Source organism: Triticum aestivum, chromosome 1D (assembly GCF_018294505.1).
Source record: "Triticum aestivum cultivar Chinese Spring chromosome 1D, IWGSC CS RefSeq v2.1, whole genome shotgun sequence".
Taxonomy (NCBI): domain Eukaryota; kingdom Viridiplantae; phylum Streptophyta; class Magnoliopsida; order Poales; family Poaceae; genus Triticum; species Triticum aestivum.
Window position 1 is genome coordinate 287,556,504 of NC_057796.1, and position 14,897 is coordinate 287,571,400.

At 54.6% G+C, this 14,897-nt stretch overlaps 1 protein-coding gene across 1 annotated transcript; it reads left to right on the top strand.

The window, feature by feature from the left end:
• Positions 1-3,594: 3,594 nt before the first annotated feature.
• On the top strand, positions 3,595-6,442 carry LOC123181516 (urea-proton symporter DUR3). The gene is made up of 3 exons (XM_044593795.1): positions 3,595-4,091; positions 4,183-4,959; positions 5,057-6,442. Exons 1-3 carry the CDS (start codon positions 3,900-3,902, stop codon positions 6,272-6,274), a joined length of 2,187 nt encoding a protein of 728 aa, XP_044449730.1. The 5' UTR covers positions 3,595-3,899; the 3' UTR covers positions 6,275-6,442.
• Positions 6,443-14,897: the final 8,455 nt, after the last annotated feature.

The following is a 14,897-nucleotide window of genomic DNA, read 5'->3' on the forward strand; positions in this document are numbered from 1 at the left end:
TTGCTCCAAATACCTCAACCACTTTCTCATTCAAATATGTCAAACCCTAAACTCCAACTCGGCCCAACCGATTCTTTTTATCCGGCGCCACCGAGTCCATATGACATAGCCACAGCCAGAAACCCTAACAGTTCGGTCACACCGATACGGATCTTGGTCTCACTGAGATGGCCTTGCCAACGCTCTGTAACTTGTTGCATTCATTTCGGTCTCACCGAGTTATGCAATCGGTCACACGGAGTTGGCTTGTCATTCTCTCTGTTGCCTTATTGCTTCACTTCGGTCTCACCGAGTTGATGCAATCGGTGCCACCGAGTTGATGTTTGCCCTAAGCCCTAGCACATCGGTCCCATCAAGTTGTTCCAATCGGTCCCACCGAGATTCCTAACGTTCACATTTTGAACTAAATTGGTCTCACCGAGTTCATCTATTCGGTTTGACCGAGTTGGGTCAAATGTGTGTAACGGTTGGATTTTGTGTGGAGGCTATATATACCCCTCCACCCCCTTCTCCATATGTGAGAGAGCCATCAGAACATGCCTACACTTCCAACATACATTTTTTGAGAGAAACCCACCTACTCATGTGTTGAGATCAAGATATACTAATCCTACCACAAGAATCTTGATTTGTAGCCTTCCCCAAGTTGCTTTCCACTCAAATCATCTTTTCACCATATCCAAATCTGTGAGAGAGAGTTGAGTGTTGGGGAGACTATCATTTGAAGCACAAGAGCGAGGAGTTCATCATCAACACAACATCTATTACCTTTTGGAGAGTGGTGACTCCTAGATTGGCTAGGTGTCTCTTGGGAGCCTCCGTTAAGGTTGTGGAGTTGAACCAAGAAGTTTGTAAGGGCAAGGAGATCGCCTATTTCGTGAAGATCTACCCGAGTGAGGCAAGTATTTCGTGGGCGATGGCCATGGTGGGATAGACGAGGTTGCTTCTTTGTGGACCCTTCATGGGTGGAGCCCTTCATGGACTCGTGCAACTGTTACCCTTCGTGGGTTGAAGTCTCCATCAACGTGGACGTACGATAGCACCACCTATCGGAACCACGCCAAAAATATATGTGTCATCATTGCATTTGCACTCTCTAAACCCTTCCCTTTACCTTCATATGCAATGTCTTACTTTCCGCTGCTACACTCTTAGAATTGCATGTGTAGGTTGATTGCTTGACTTGTGCTAGTTGCTAAAATCTGCCCACAACTAAAATTGGGAAAATGTAAGGTTTTATTTGGTCAAGTACTCTAATCACCTCCCCTCTAGACCTACTTTTGATCATATAAAGGTTCTTGATGACAAGTAGAGTACTTGAAGCACTTGACATCTTCTTGTACTTGTCTCTCCACTTTTGTGGCTTGATGTACCAACTCAAGAAAATTATTGTATTGTTGAAAATCCTCAATCCGCTTGATTAGATGGTTGAGTCTATTGAGGAAACGAGCCATGGTTTTTTCATCCGACTCCTTCACATTGGCTCAGATCATTGCAATTTCAATCTCCTTGTAGTATTCCTCCATGGACTTGGTGCCTTGCTTAAGAACTTGTAGCTTCTTGAAGAGATCTTAAGTGGTGGGTAGGCACAAATATTGCTCTCATGACTCATTTCATGACATCCCAAGTGGTGATGGGAGGTTTTCCTTGCTCTTGTCGATGTTCAAGTGCTTGTTCCCACCATATGAGAGTGTATTCATCAAACTCAAGGAATCCATCACCATTTTCTTTGCCTCATCAAAGTTATGGAAGCGGAAGATCTTGTCCACCTTGAGAGACCAAGAGAGATATTATTTGGGGTTGGTGCCGCCGAAGAATTTAGCATGGTGAACTTGTCGAAACGCTCTTTTTCCGTCTTGATTGTATTGAGGTTGACGTTGCACTTGGAGTTGACAACATGGGTTGCCGTCACGCTCTTCATTATGTGATTGGCACGAAATGCGAGGTGCATTAGCCATGCGTCGCATCTCATGACATTTCTTGATGCAAGCTTCTTCGCCTTGGCGCTCTACTCTTGCCCTTAGGTTTCACTCTTGAAGGTTGTAAGTGACGTCGCAAAGAGCTCAGTGTGCTTGATCTTCTTGGTCCACCCCGCGGGCTTCTTCTTGCTAGTGTGCCTCATGTTCTTCATCTTGGCGTCGACACTCTTCTTGTTGATGACACCGTTCTTCCAGTTGGTGCACTTGGTGGTCGAAAGCATCTTGTTACTGTTGAGCTTCACGTTTTCTCCATTTTGGTTTGGAGCTTGATCGGCCTATGGTGCTCATGGTGATGATGTCGAGACCGGTGTGTACTTGCGTAGGATGGTAGATCGGGGGAATGTCCACTTGAGAACCATCTTGAGGACGATGAAGATGACGAAGACTTGCGCTTGTCGAACTGGTCTTTAATGCAATACATTTGTGCATCCCACGCTTTGGATAACGGCGAATATTTCACTTTCTTCTTAGGTGATAGTGGCAATCCGCGCTTTGGCGGGCATCGACAGAAAGGCGAAGATAGACCTTGCCAAGACAGGTTTCCGAGGTTCCGGGTTCCTATCCTATTGAAAATTTCAGCCCATAAGTTTTGCATGGAGAGGGGATGGTGAGTCTCTAGGAGGATTGAATCTTTTTGAGGTCGGTGGTCATTATGGTTGCACAGGACCCATGTTTGGCGGTTCTGGGCCTCGGCACTCTTGTGTCTGGCTCAGACGATATTCCTTGATGTTACCGTGTCTGTGTCATCTAAACCCTACCCTAAAACTTTAGTTTTTCTTTTGTGTCTTTTGCGTTATAATTCGGTTTTTCATTTGGTTTTCGTCAATGAACTGGGCAAATATTTTCTTCTTATATGAAATGGCTTGCTTAAAAAAAGTACCCGGAGGGTGATGGTGTTGTTGGAAATCATTCGACATGAGCGGTTAACTATCTTAAACCAACAATCAACAAAAAAATTCACACGCATGAGCATAGATGCACAATCCAATAGGGATTTTAAAGAAAGGTCATACACATCCCATTGAGGATTGAGGAATGGAGTATGTCGAAATGATGCTTTTTACCTCTTTGGGGTGACATATCATTTATAATACTCCCTCCGTCCGGAAATACTTGTCGGAGGAATGGATGTATCTAGACGTATTTTAGTTCTAGATACATCCATTTTTATGCATTTTTCCGACAAGTATTTCCGGACGGAGGGAGTAGTTGCTGAAGCGGCTTGATTCAGATTCCGTCGTAAGTGCAGATTCTGGAGTAAAGAAATATGAGTTTACATCATGAATGAGTTATAGAAATCAGGACGACTTTCCACTGCACTCCATTTCGTATTACAGTGGATCATGAGGCCTACCATGATTATACATTGCTTCGGCTACTTGCTCTTTTTTTCTATAGCAAGCTGCAAAATGTTACAAGTTTTGCGCGGCAGGGCCAATGAGGACGAAGTTGACAAAATAACTGGGAAAACGTAAGTGTATTTTTTAAGTTTTTCTGTAAGACGGAAAATTATCTCTCTATATTTATTTGATTCAACTGGCATGAATATACACCAGTGGGCTCTTATAAATGTTTTCATATTGGCTCGAAATAGCCCAAGTCAAAGATTCCCTCGACCACACAACAAAACACGGAAGCAATCTGAATCCATTGGTTAATTTTCCAAACAAAGAACCAGTTGGTTAATTCTTTCTCCTCAACGACTTGTATATATACGGTGGCGCGCTGTGTGATTGATGCATCCATCCACATCCAACAGCCAGCAGCCAGTGGCTTCCTTGATTGGAGGAGTGTGAATCTCTCCACCCCCTCCCAATTCCCCATCCATCAGTTGGATTGATAGAGTGAGCCGTTGACCGCAACGCGCGAGTCTTGGATTCCTGATTCGAGTTCGCCGTGGTGGAAGAGAGTTGATCCGATATGTCGGGCGGTGGCGGCGTGGTGTGTCCGCCGCCGGAGCTGAGTTTCGGCGGGCAGTACTACTCGGTGGTGGACGGGGTCTGCAGCCGCGACGAGAGCTTCTTCGGCGGGAAGCCGGTGCTGACGCAGGCCGTCGGGTACGCCGTCGTCCTCGGCTTCGGCGCTTTCTTCGCGCTCTTCACTTCCTTCCTGGTACAGTATTCTTTTATCAGTTGTCATCATCAGGTAGAGAAATTAATTAGCGGATCGGAATTGACTGACGAAAACGAGAAAATGATGTTAGGTGTGGTTGGAGAAACGTTACGTGGGCGGGTCGCAGCTGCAGACGTCGGAGTGGTTCAACACCGCCGGCCGGAGCGTGAAGACGGGGCTGATCGCCAGCGTGATCGTGTCGCAGTGGACATGGGCGGCGACCATCCTGCAGAGCTCCAACGTGGCGTGGCAGTACGGCGTGAGCGGGCCCTTCTGGTACGCCAGCGGCGCCACCGTGCAGGTGCTCCTCTTCGGGGTCATGGCCATCGAGATCAAGCGGAAGGCGCCCAACGCGCACACCGTCTGCGAGATCGTCAGGGCCAGGTGGGGCGCCCGCGCGCACCTCGTCTTCCTCGCCTTCTGCCTCGCCACCAACGTCATCGTCACCGCCATGCTGCTGCTCGGCGGCTCCGCCGTCGTGCACGCGCTCACGGGCGTCAACGTCTACGCCGCCAGCTTCCTCATCCCGCTCGGCGTCATCGTGTACACGCTCGCCGGCGGGCTCAAGGCCACTTTCCTCGCCAGCTACATCCACTCCGTCGTCGTGCACGCCGTGCTCCTCGTCTTCGTCTTCCTCGTCTACACCTCCAGCAGCAGCCTCGGCAGCCCCAAGGTGGTGTACGAGCGCCTCCTGGTCGTCGCCAGCGCCGCCAGGGACTGCTCCGGCGACCTCTCGCGCTCTGGTCAGTCTTGCGGCCCCGTCCACGGCAACCTCAAGGGTTCCTACCTCACCATGCTCAGCTCCGGCGGCCTCGTCTTCGGCATCATCAACATCGTCGGCAATTTCGGCACCGTCTTCGTCGACAACGTAAGTGCTGTCTTCCTTAATTGTCCCTCCCGCGCTCCGGTCAGGCGGTGTGCTGGTTTGCTTGATCGATCGCGCATTGGAATTGGATCAATTGCAGGGGTACTGGATGAGCGCGATCGCTGCTAGGCCGTCGTCGACGCACAAGGGGTACCTGCTGGGCGGCCTGGTGTGGTTCGCAGTGCCATTCTCGCTGGCAACATCGCTCGGCCTCGGCGCGCTCGCCCTCGACCTCCCTATCACCGCGGCGGAGGCGGCAAAGGGCCTCGTCCCGCCGGCCACCGCGACCGCGCTCATGGGCAAGCCTGGCTCCGTCCTCCTGCTCACGATGCTCTTCATGGCCGTCACCTCCGCTGGCTCCGCAGAGCTCGTCGCCGTCTCCTCCCTCTTCACCTACGACATCTACCGCACCTACGTCAACCCGGGCGCTTCCGGTAAGCAGATCCTCCTCGTGTCCAGGGCCGTCATCCTCGCCTTCGGATGCTGCATGGGCGTCCTGGCCGTCGTCCTCAACCTCGTGGGCGTGTCCCTCGGGTGGATGTACCTGGCCATGGGCGTCCTCGTGGGCTCCGCCGTCATCCCCATCGCTCTGCTGCTGCTCTGGAGCAAGGCCAACGCCTTCGGCGCCATGCTCGGCACCATCAGCGGCTGCGTCCTCGGCGTGATCGTCTGGCTCACGGTGGCCAAGGTGCAGTACGGCCGCGTCAACCTGGACACCACCGGCCGGAACGCGCCCATGCTGGCGGGCAACCTGGTGTCCATACTGGTGGGCGGGGCCGTGCACTGCGTGTGCAGCCTGGTGTCGCCGCAGAACTACGACTGGGAGAGCTGCAGGCGGATCACCACGGTGGAGAGCGTGACCGCCGAAGACGACGACGAGCTCCAGGAGGCGAAGCTGGTGCACGCCAAGCGGTGGATCGTCAAGTGGGGCCTGGTGTTCACTGTCGTGATCGTGGTGCTGTGGCCGGCGCTGTCGGTGCCGGCGGGGAGGTTCAGCCTGGGGTACTTCACGCTGTGGGCGGCGATCGCGATCGCGTGGGGGACGGTGGGCTCGGCGGTGATCATCCTGATGCCGTTGGTGGAGAGCTGGGACACCATCAGCATGGTGTGCGCGGGGATGTTAACCAACGACATCGTGTACCAGCGCCTCGACGACGTGAACCTGCGGCTGAGGGCCATCATGGGGGCCATGCCCGAGGCCGAAAAGCGATACCAGCAGCTGCAGCGAAAGGATGAGGTGGAGATGCACCCCGCCGGCACCCACCCGGCAGATGACAGCGACCATCTTTTGGAGAACTTAAATGGTCGATGTATGTAGTATCATTATGTACAGGGGCACGTTCATTTCCGCTCACAAAAGGTGTAACCATTGTCACGGGACAATGCGCACCCGTATCACGTCGGGTCACTGGAGTTTCTAATGTTTTTCTTCGCGTGTGTAAAGATATGCGTGCTTGGGTATATAAATGCGTGTGTCTCGTGTGTCTATGGCCGTGTCCTAAAAAAAAGCAATTCTTCCATGCCCGAAAGGTGCATGCATCAGCCGTCCACTCAGCTAGGACCTTGCAGACCAGCTAATGTATTCATATGTATGTATATTTTTATATGTATATTTTATTAAAAAAAAGGTTTCGTCCTAAGCAACGATCAACAATAACTTGATACAAACACACGACACCACAACACACGCAAACACCCAAGGCAAGATACATAGGCGCCGATAGCAGCAACACTACTCGTCTACCCCTAGCACTACAAGAGCAACCGAGAACACGCCACCGCGAAGAAATGAAGCCGCATACGACGAACCGTGGGCTCCAAGGCGGCACCTTCAAGAAGGATACAACACCGGAGCACACACAACCCGATCCAAGGATCAGAGTTTCCCCTGGAGCCGCACGACGGGCAGTGAGAGCCGCGACGACGCCTTCAAGAAGGGAACAAGCTTCGCCGCCGCTGGTCTCTCTGAAGATAGAACAGGTTTTCACCCATGTCAACACTCGACGCCACCGAACGCTACACCCCCACTAGCACGCCTCCCACATGGCCATGGCCACTGGGCATCACCAACCACAGGCTCAGCCCATGGGCACCGCGCTAACACCACCAGGGCCGTTGTCCCGAGATCTGCTGCTACCCCCACCAAAGAGATGAGTGGAAAGGTCCTTCCTTTCACCCCCCTAGGCAGCCCCCAGCGCCGAGACCTAATAAACCTGCCAAAACCGGCCTCCATTGACCATCCTGCAACACCGGGCGCGAGACGAGCTCGGCCCTATGGCACCGTATGCTAGATGAGGTTGGTCCTGCCACACCGTGCACGAGATGAGCTCGGTCCTGCTTACACCGTGCACGAGACGATGTCGGCTCTACCGCACTGAGCGCGAGACGAGCGATGGACCGCAGCTAGGAGAAGGACAGCCCTACGACGGAAGTAACACCCGGACGACGAGGAGAGGAGTCGAAGGCCGACACAAGTCTACTAGGGATGAGCCAACGCCGGAACATGCCCGCAGTTGACCTGCCAAGCTGCCATGGAGCCTCCCACGACCGGGGGCAGCAGCCACACTGGGCCACTGCCCTACCCACGCCACCCGGCCAGCTCGAAGCGCTGGAGTCGTCGGGCACGCACAACCACTAGCACAGTCGGTCGCCACAAACACCAGATGACCTCCACCAGGAGGCCAGGACCAGGCCGCCGGTGACCAGCCTCCACCAGGTGCTCAGACGAGCACCGACCACCACCTCGCGCCGCCAGCCGTCCCCGTGGCACCAGATCCGGGCGGATCTGGCCGGACGCCCACCCATGCGCCTCCACCTGTGCCGAAATCAAGGGCAGCCACCCCACCCGGCACGGGGCCTGACCGCCATCGCGCCGCCGCCAACCAGCCGCGCCGCTGCCCTGCGCCGCCGTCGTCGTGCCGTTGGGCCCTGTCGTAGCCCAGCGCCGCCACCCGAGTGCGTCGTCCCGCGCCGAAGCCCCACGAGCAGAGGAGAAGAAGACGCCCCGCCGCCGCCATGCCGACTGGGCTCTTCCCGTCAGCGCATGCCTGCGGCGGTGGGGGAGGGGTGGGGGAGGGAGGTGGGGCGGCTAGGGTTCCCTTCCGTCGCTCACGGGAGCGAGCCGGGAGGGTTGAGGAGGGTCGGGGGAGTTGAGCTGCTGCTACTCTCTATTATATTTTCCTGCTGCGTATTTGCCAAATAGTGTCTTTTTCATCTCACACTTTTCCCCATCATGCATGGTAACTTTTCTTAGATTCCTGCTAACTTTGGCGCATAATCTTTGGTGTGGTAGTGAGCCATTTGATGATGGTGTGCTTCTTGTGTTTGTATCCATTTGATGTTTCATTTTGAGTTAATAAAATTCATATTTTACTGAAAAGAATCCATGGAATGCCATGTAAATGAGACAAATCAATAGATGGTCAGTCCCAACTATTCATGGAGATTGTCTGTTACTTTGTATTAGCCTCTTCAGAGCTGATACTCATAGAACGGCCGCCCATTGTTGCCTCTCTAATCAACCTAGCTATCCACAACTTGCAGGGCATCACCTTCTAGGCGAGAGTTCCCACTATAGCAACCATTCTATCACCACATCTTCATTGCATGGTCGACACACACCTCTTGTAATTTGAGACTAGGATTAATGATGAATTATAGGTGTGAGAAAATATTAAACACATTAGCTACCCTTATTATAATTTTACCCTCAAGATTAGGGTACTCCCTTTGTAATAGTGGTGCTCTGTGACAGTCTTGTTTGAGTATAAACTGAAACTAGATGTTATACCCCAAATGTAAAGACGGTCCACGTTATTTTAGGATACCATCAACTTAATTCTAAGAGACACATCCCTTATAAGCCCTCCTCCCATATGGGCATGTACTCCCTCCATGTTGCGGAACGCAGTATTTCAAAAAAAAATACCTACGATCACGCAAGATCTATCTAGGAGATGCATAGCAACGAGACGGGAGAGTGTGTCCACGTACCCTCGTAGACCGAAAGCGGAAGCGTTTAGTAACGCGGTTGATGTAGTCGAATGTCTTCACGATCCAACCGATCTAAGTACCGAACGTACGGCACCTCCATGTTCAGCACATGTTCAGCACGATGATGTCCCACGAGCTCTTGATCCAGCAGATGCTCGAGGGAGAGTTCCGCCAGCACGACGGCGTGGTGACGGTGTTGTTTATGTGATCCACACAGGGCTTCCCCTAAGCACCACGACTATATAATCTGAGGTGTAATCTGTGGAGGGGGCTGATGTCTACTACACAACCTTCTTCTTGTAGACGTTGTTGGGCCTCCAAGTGCAGAGGTTTGTAGGACAGTAGCAAATTTCCCTCAAGTGGATGACCTAAGGTTTATCAATCCGTGGGAGGCGTAGGATGAAGATGGTCTCTCTGAAACAACCCTGCAACCAAATAACAAAGAGTTTCTTGTGTCCCCAACACACCCAATACAATGGTAAATTGTATAGGCGCACTAGTTCGGCGAAGAGATGGTGATACAAGTGCAATATGGATAATAGATATGAGTATTTGCAATCTGAAAATATAAAAACAGCAAGGTAGCAAGTGGTAAAAGTGAGCGTAAACGGTATTGCAATGCTAGGAAACAAGGCCTAGGGTTCATACTTTCACTAGTGCAAATTCTCTCAACAATAATAACATAATCGGATCATATAACTATCCCTCAACATGCAACAAAGAGTCACTCCAAAGTCAATAATAGTGGAGAACAAACAAAGAGATTATTGTAGGGTACGAAACCACCTCAAAGTTATTCTTTCTGATCGATCTATTCAAGAGTCCGTAGTAAAATAACATGAAGCTATTCTGTCCGTTCGATCTATCATAGAGTTCGTACTAGAATAACACCTTAAGACACAAATCAACCAAAACCCTAATGTCACCTAGATACTCCAATGTCACCTCAAGTGTCCGTGGGTATGATTATACGATATGCATCACACAATCTCAGATTCATCTATTCAACCAACACAAAGAACTTCAAAGAGTGCCCCAAAGTTTCTACCGGAGAGTCAAGACAAAAACGTGTGCCAACCCCTATGCATAAGTTCACAATGTTACGGAACCCACAAGTTGATCACCAAAACATACATCAAGTAGATCACGTGAATATCCCACTGTCACCACAGATAACCACATGCAAGACATACATCAAGTGTTCTCAAATCATCAAAGACTCAATCCGATAAGATAACTTCAAAGGGAAAACTCAATCCATTACAAGAGAGTAGAGGGAGAGAAACATCATAAAAGCCTGCGGTCTCGGTCGACGCGTGGCGGTTGATTGGACGTGGGTGTCTCCGCTTCCCCACGCTGCCTTTGAATCCGCCTGGCTATGGGGCCCCCGCGGCCTACACAGTTATTCCTCCACCTCCTGCGCCTTGCTTCCCCAATTCCCCTGCTTCCTTGTGGCTCTGCTTCTCTTTTCCAATCTGACTTGCGCTCCGCATGCTCCATCGCCATGGCGCCGAAACAAGCTGAGAAGGGGAAGAGTCCTCTGTCTCTTCCAGCTGCGCCTCCGTCCTTTGCGCCGGCGCTCGGCCGGTCTCGGGTGCTCAACAACGAGGCCATGGACAAGGTGCGCCCGATGCTTGCTTCCAGCTTCAATGAGTGGGGGGAGACGGTGGCTTGGCCCGCGTCTCGCACTCGCACGGCTCAGACGGCCACCGAGGTCCCAATCTTCATAGATGCCCTCTGGGCTGGCCTGATTCCTCCCTTCTCCGCCTTCTTCAAGGATGTGCTTGAGCATTATCAGATCCACATGCTACATCTCGACCCTCAGTCTGTGACTCTTCTTGCTGTCTTCGCCTTCGTGTGCGAAGCCATGGTGGGCATCGCTCCTTCGGTGGCTCTTCTCCATCACTTCTTCTCATTGCATCTGGCCGACCCTCAGCAATGCTCGGGGTGCGTGAGCTTCCAGGTTGTGGCTGCGACGGCGGGCGAGGGGATTGATTTCGAGCTTCCTCCATCCACGAGCGAATTCCGGACACGATGGGTGTTCGTCGATGCCGGTGTGCTCAGTCCTCTGCTTTAGGCTCCGTCGGGGCCCGCCGTTCCTAACTCCGGCTGGAGCCATCAGCGGCTCGCGAGCCCCGGCCTTGCCCGCGTCTGGCTCAGGTTGAGGTTGCTGAAGGATCGAGGCGTAACTGCACCGATGGTGGTGAAGGAATTCGTCCAACGCCGGGTCGCTCCGCTTAAGCGCCATTCTCGCCCAATGTGGACCTTGCTCAGCAGCCAGGACCACATGAGGTTTCAGGAGTCCGGGCTCGTCCTCGGGACGCGGCGAACATTGCTCAAGGTCCTGACGGGTGTCTTTCTACCGGCCGAACTGCTTGGGAAGAACTGTTTGTTGTACCGCTGCAAGAATAAGGATGAATTTGTAAAGGACATGCCTCTCTTCGATGAATGGGGGCCGCGACCGATCAGCCTGGAGGGGCCTCGTGAGAACCCCGTAGTCGTGGTTCCCTTCCTTGCCCCTGATGCTGAGCTCGCCCCAAGTGACGGTGTAGGTGGGCGAGCTCAGGCGGAGGCTGGCAGCTCGAGTGCTGAGGAGCACGTGCCGGGTGGTGATCCTGGGGCATCGTCCTCAGGAGCCTGCCACTCCCCTCCTAAGGTGTCGGTTGCTGAGGAGACGCTGCATGCGACTCCCGAGGCCAAGGCTCCAGGAGCCTCGGGAGGTCGTGGTGAAACGGTGCCCGGCTGTTCGCCACAACCGGGCACCCCTGAAGATACTCTTCCAAGCTCTTCTTCGGCCCCGCTGTGCACTAGCCGTCACGTCCAGTGTTTCGGTCGTCTTTGTGTGGACTTCGAGGAGCTCCGCAAGAGGAAAGGATCTCCCAGCGGCAGCAACATCTTTGGACCGCTGAAACGGAGGAAGTACATCGCCGTTGACGTGTAAGTATCGTACCACTGTGGCTCTCTGTATTCTACTTTGTTCTTCTGACGCCAGTCTTTCAGGGCTCCTTCCACTGAGGTTGTTGAGTCTCCTGAGAAACGGCCTCCCTCTTCCTTAACTCTTCCGCCGGCCTCGAGCGCTCCGAGTCCGCTGGTTGCCCCTGGAGCAGGGTTGGTTGAAGGGGCACTCCTGCCTTCCTGGCGCGCTGAACGTGTGGCCTCGTCGCTCCTCCCCCTTGGTTTGGCGTGGAGCTTGGCAGGCGTGCCCAAGACTCCTTCGCTGGTCTTTGACGGCAACTTGTTGGCTTCGATCTTCGGCTCCTCTTCGAGTAGCGAGCTCCAGCCGCTCGGGCTTGTCGCGAGGACGGGATGGTGTCGGGAGTGGCGCCAGCCCCCAGCCCCCTGCCGAGGGGTGGTGCGCCGCTTGGCGCCCCGCCCGCAGCCCCCGAGGTGGAGGACGAAGAAGGCCGGGCGTTCGAGCTTGAGCGCGGGCGGAGCGTGGTTCGCCATGAGCTCTTCCAGGAAGCGATGAACGCGATGAGCCGACTTGGTCAAGAGCTCGCGAGTGTCGATTTGCGTCTTGAGGCTGAAGGTCTCCGGCTGGCGGAGGAGCGGCGCAAGCTGAAGGTGGCCATCAACCTCGGCCGCTATCAGCGTGACTTTGAGAACGCGAAGGCCGAGGCATCTCTCATGGTTTCCCACGAAGCCCACTCACGAGCCTTGGAAGAGGCTCGCGAGGCTGATCGCCGCCGCGAGGCTGCGGAGAAGCGCGCGTGGGAGCTCCAGGCCTGGAGCGCGTCTCTTGAGCAGCAAGTGGAGGCGCGCAGGGCCGCTCTTGCGTCACTGAGGGGGACGCCCACGGAGGAAGAGGAGGTCCGGAAGCGTGAGGAGGCGCTGGCCCCTAAGGCCATGGAGCGTAGCCGCGAGCTCGAGCAACTGGAGACGAGGGAGCGTCAAGTTGCCCAAGCAGAAGACGCCGTCGGGGCTCGCGAGGCTGGAGTTGAGGAGAAGGTGAACCGCCGGGTGGCCGAGGTTCGCGCGGACCTGGTGGGCAGGTACAACCTGAAGCTGAAGCTCGCGGGCGTGGAGGACGAGGGAAGGGCCGCTGCCCTCAGGCCCAGGTTCGACGAGGCTGAGAGGCGCGCGGAAGCCACGGCCGCCGCCCTGGTCACGGCGCAGGCGGACTTGGCCTCTGCCCGCGTCGAGCTGCGTTCCCTCCGGAGGTGGGTTGATGACACAGAGGCCGTCGCGAGGCAAAACACGGAGGAGGTGCTCCAACGTCGAACGCTGGAGCGCGAGCATGCCCCTATGCTTCAGGATCTCCGGAACAGGCCCAATATCGCCCTGGGCCATATTTGCGACGTGGAGGCGCCGACCCCTCACTCAAATGATTATGCCAGCCACCTGACCTTTTTCACCGAGGTGGTCACGCGCCTGGAGGCTTCATCTCCCAGAGCTCGCCAGCTTGTGGAGGAAAGGGGTCGTGGCCTGCTCGAGCGCGCTTTCTCCCGCGTCTTCAGCCACCTCCTGAATGCCGACCCTAACTTTGATTTCGACGCCGCCATCGCCCCCATACCCACGGCCGTCCGGGGTGACCTAGCGCGTTGGGTTGAGGGCCTTCACATCCAAGGACGACGCGGTGGTGGTCGCTGCAGACGAAGGCGCCATGGTTGACGGCGGCGTCGGGGGCGTCGCCGATGGCGGCGACAATGCCGATGAAGACGATGACGACGCGAGTGACGCATCCACGGGTGACGGAGGGAGCGACATTTTTGGCTGATCCCTTGTTCTCCTGTCATTTCACCCTGCGCACAAACTCGGGCATGGCCCTTGAAAAACTTGTGAGAGCATTTTGAGAGGGGGAGCCCCTCATGTAAGCAAACTGCAGTTTTTACTTTTCCATGCGATGTGAGTTTGTGTCCTCATGAACTTGTGAATCCTGATGCGAGTTTTCTGTCTTGGTTTACCTTAGTCAGCGCCAGCTTTGAGCTGGGCTGCGATGTGTCGAGTTCTTGAGAACCTTGTGGAGCTCGTCGCCCCGTTGGAAGGGGCCCACGTGAGGTGAGCACCAGTTGTAGCGTTAGCGCGCGCGTGCTTCGCGCAGTCCCGCTCGCGAGGAGCTCGTGGGGGAAAGGCGACGGACATGAGACCCAAACAAAACGAGATCCAGAAGGCAAGAAATTGCTCAAACAAGAAAAGGCTCCCCCCGCGCGCATCGATAAAAACTCAGCTTCAACTCAAATCCAGATCTAGAAAGCAAAGCTACAGAAAGAGAGATCCAAAGCAAAAGGCCGCGTCCGGCACCTAGTCTAGTCTTCTGGTCTTCAAGTCTTCTCACCAGGGCGGAGCTAAGTGCTGCCACTAGGCATGGGAGGGAGCCCCAGGGCGTGAGGCCGGCACCCCTGAGACTCCGGGGCGTGTATAGCCCCAACTCATTATTACGTGAGAGTGTCACGGGCGGCGAGCTTCACAGGCACTGGGCCTTCTTCACAGGTACCGGCCTTGCTTCATATCGCCAGACGAGGGCCCCGCCTTGCGCCACTCTTGACCTCCTCTGAGCCGACCGGTCACCAGGACGACATAGAGGAGGGAAAGAGGACGCCAGCGGTTCCCTCGGCGATCACAGGTCCTCTGCCGGGGGAAAGGTTGACGAGGCCTCCCCGGCAGAGGGCCTACCTCCAGGTGTCGTCAGGCGTCGCGCGCCGCGGGGAGGGGCCTTGCTCCTGGCTCCCTCTCGGTGGATCCCCAGCGTGTCTCCCTTGTTGGGACGGGTGCCGCCGTGCCTGGGTCGTCGATCGACGCTGCAACCTGATTCATCTCTAGTCCATGGTTAGCATAAGCCTGTTCCTGAGAGACTAGCGGTACCCTGTAGTTGCCGCTGCCAGCGCGATCGTTGTGGTTCTCGGTTGGTTCTTGGAAGGCTTCGGCTCCTAACGCCCCCTCCCCCCAATCTTCTCCAGTGAATGGGCCGAGGTCGTCCTCTGGTGGGTACCCTTGGTCCATCATGCGGG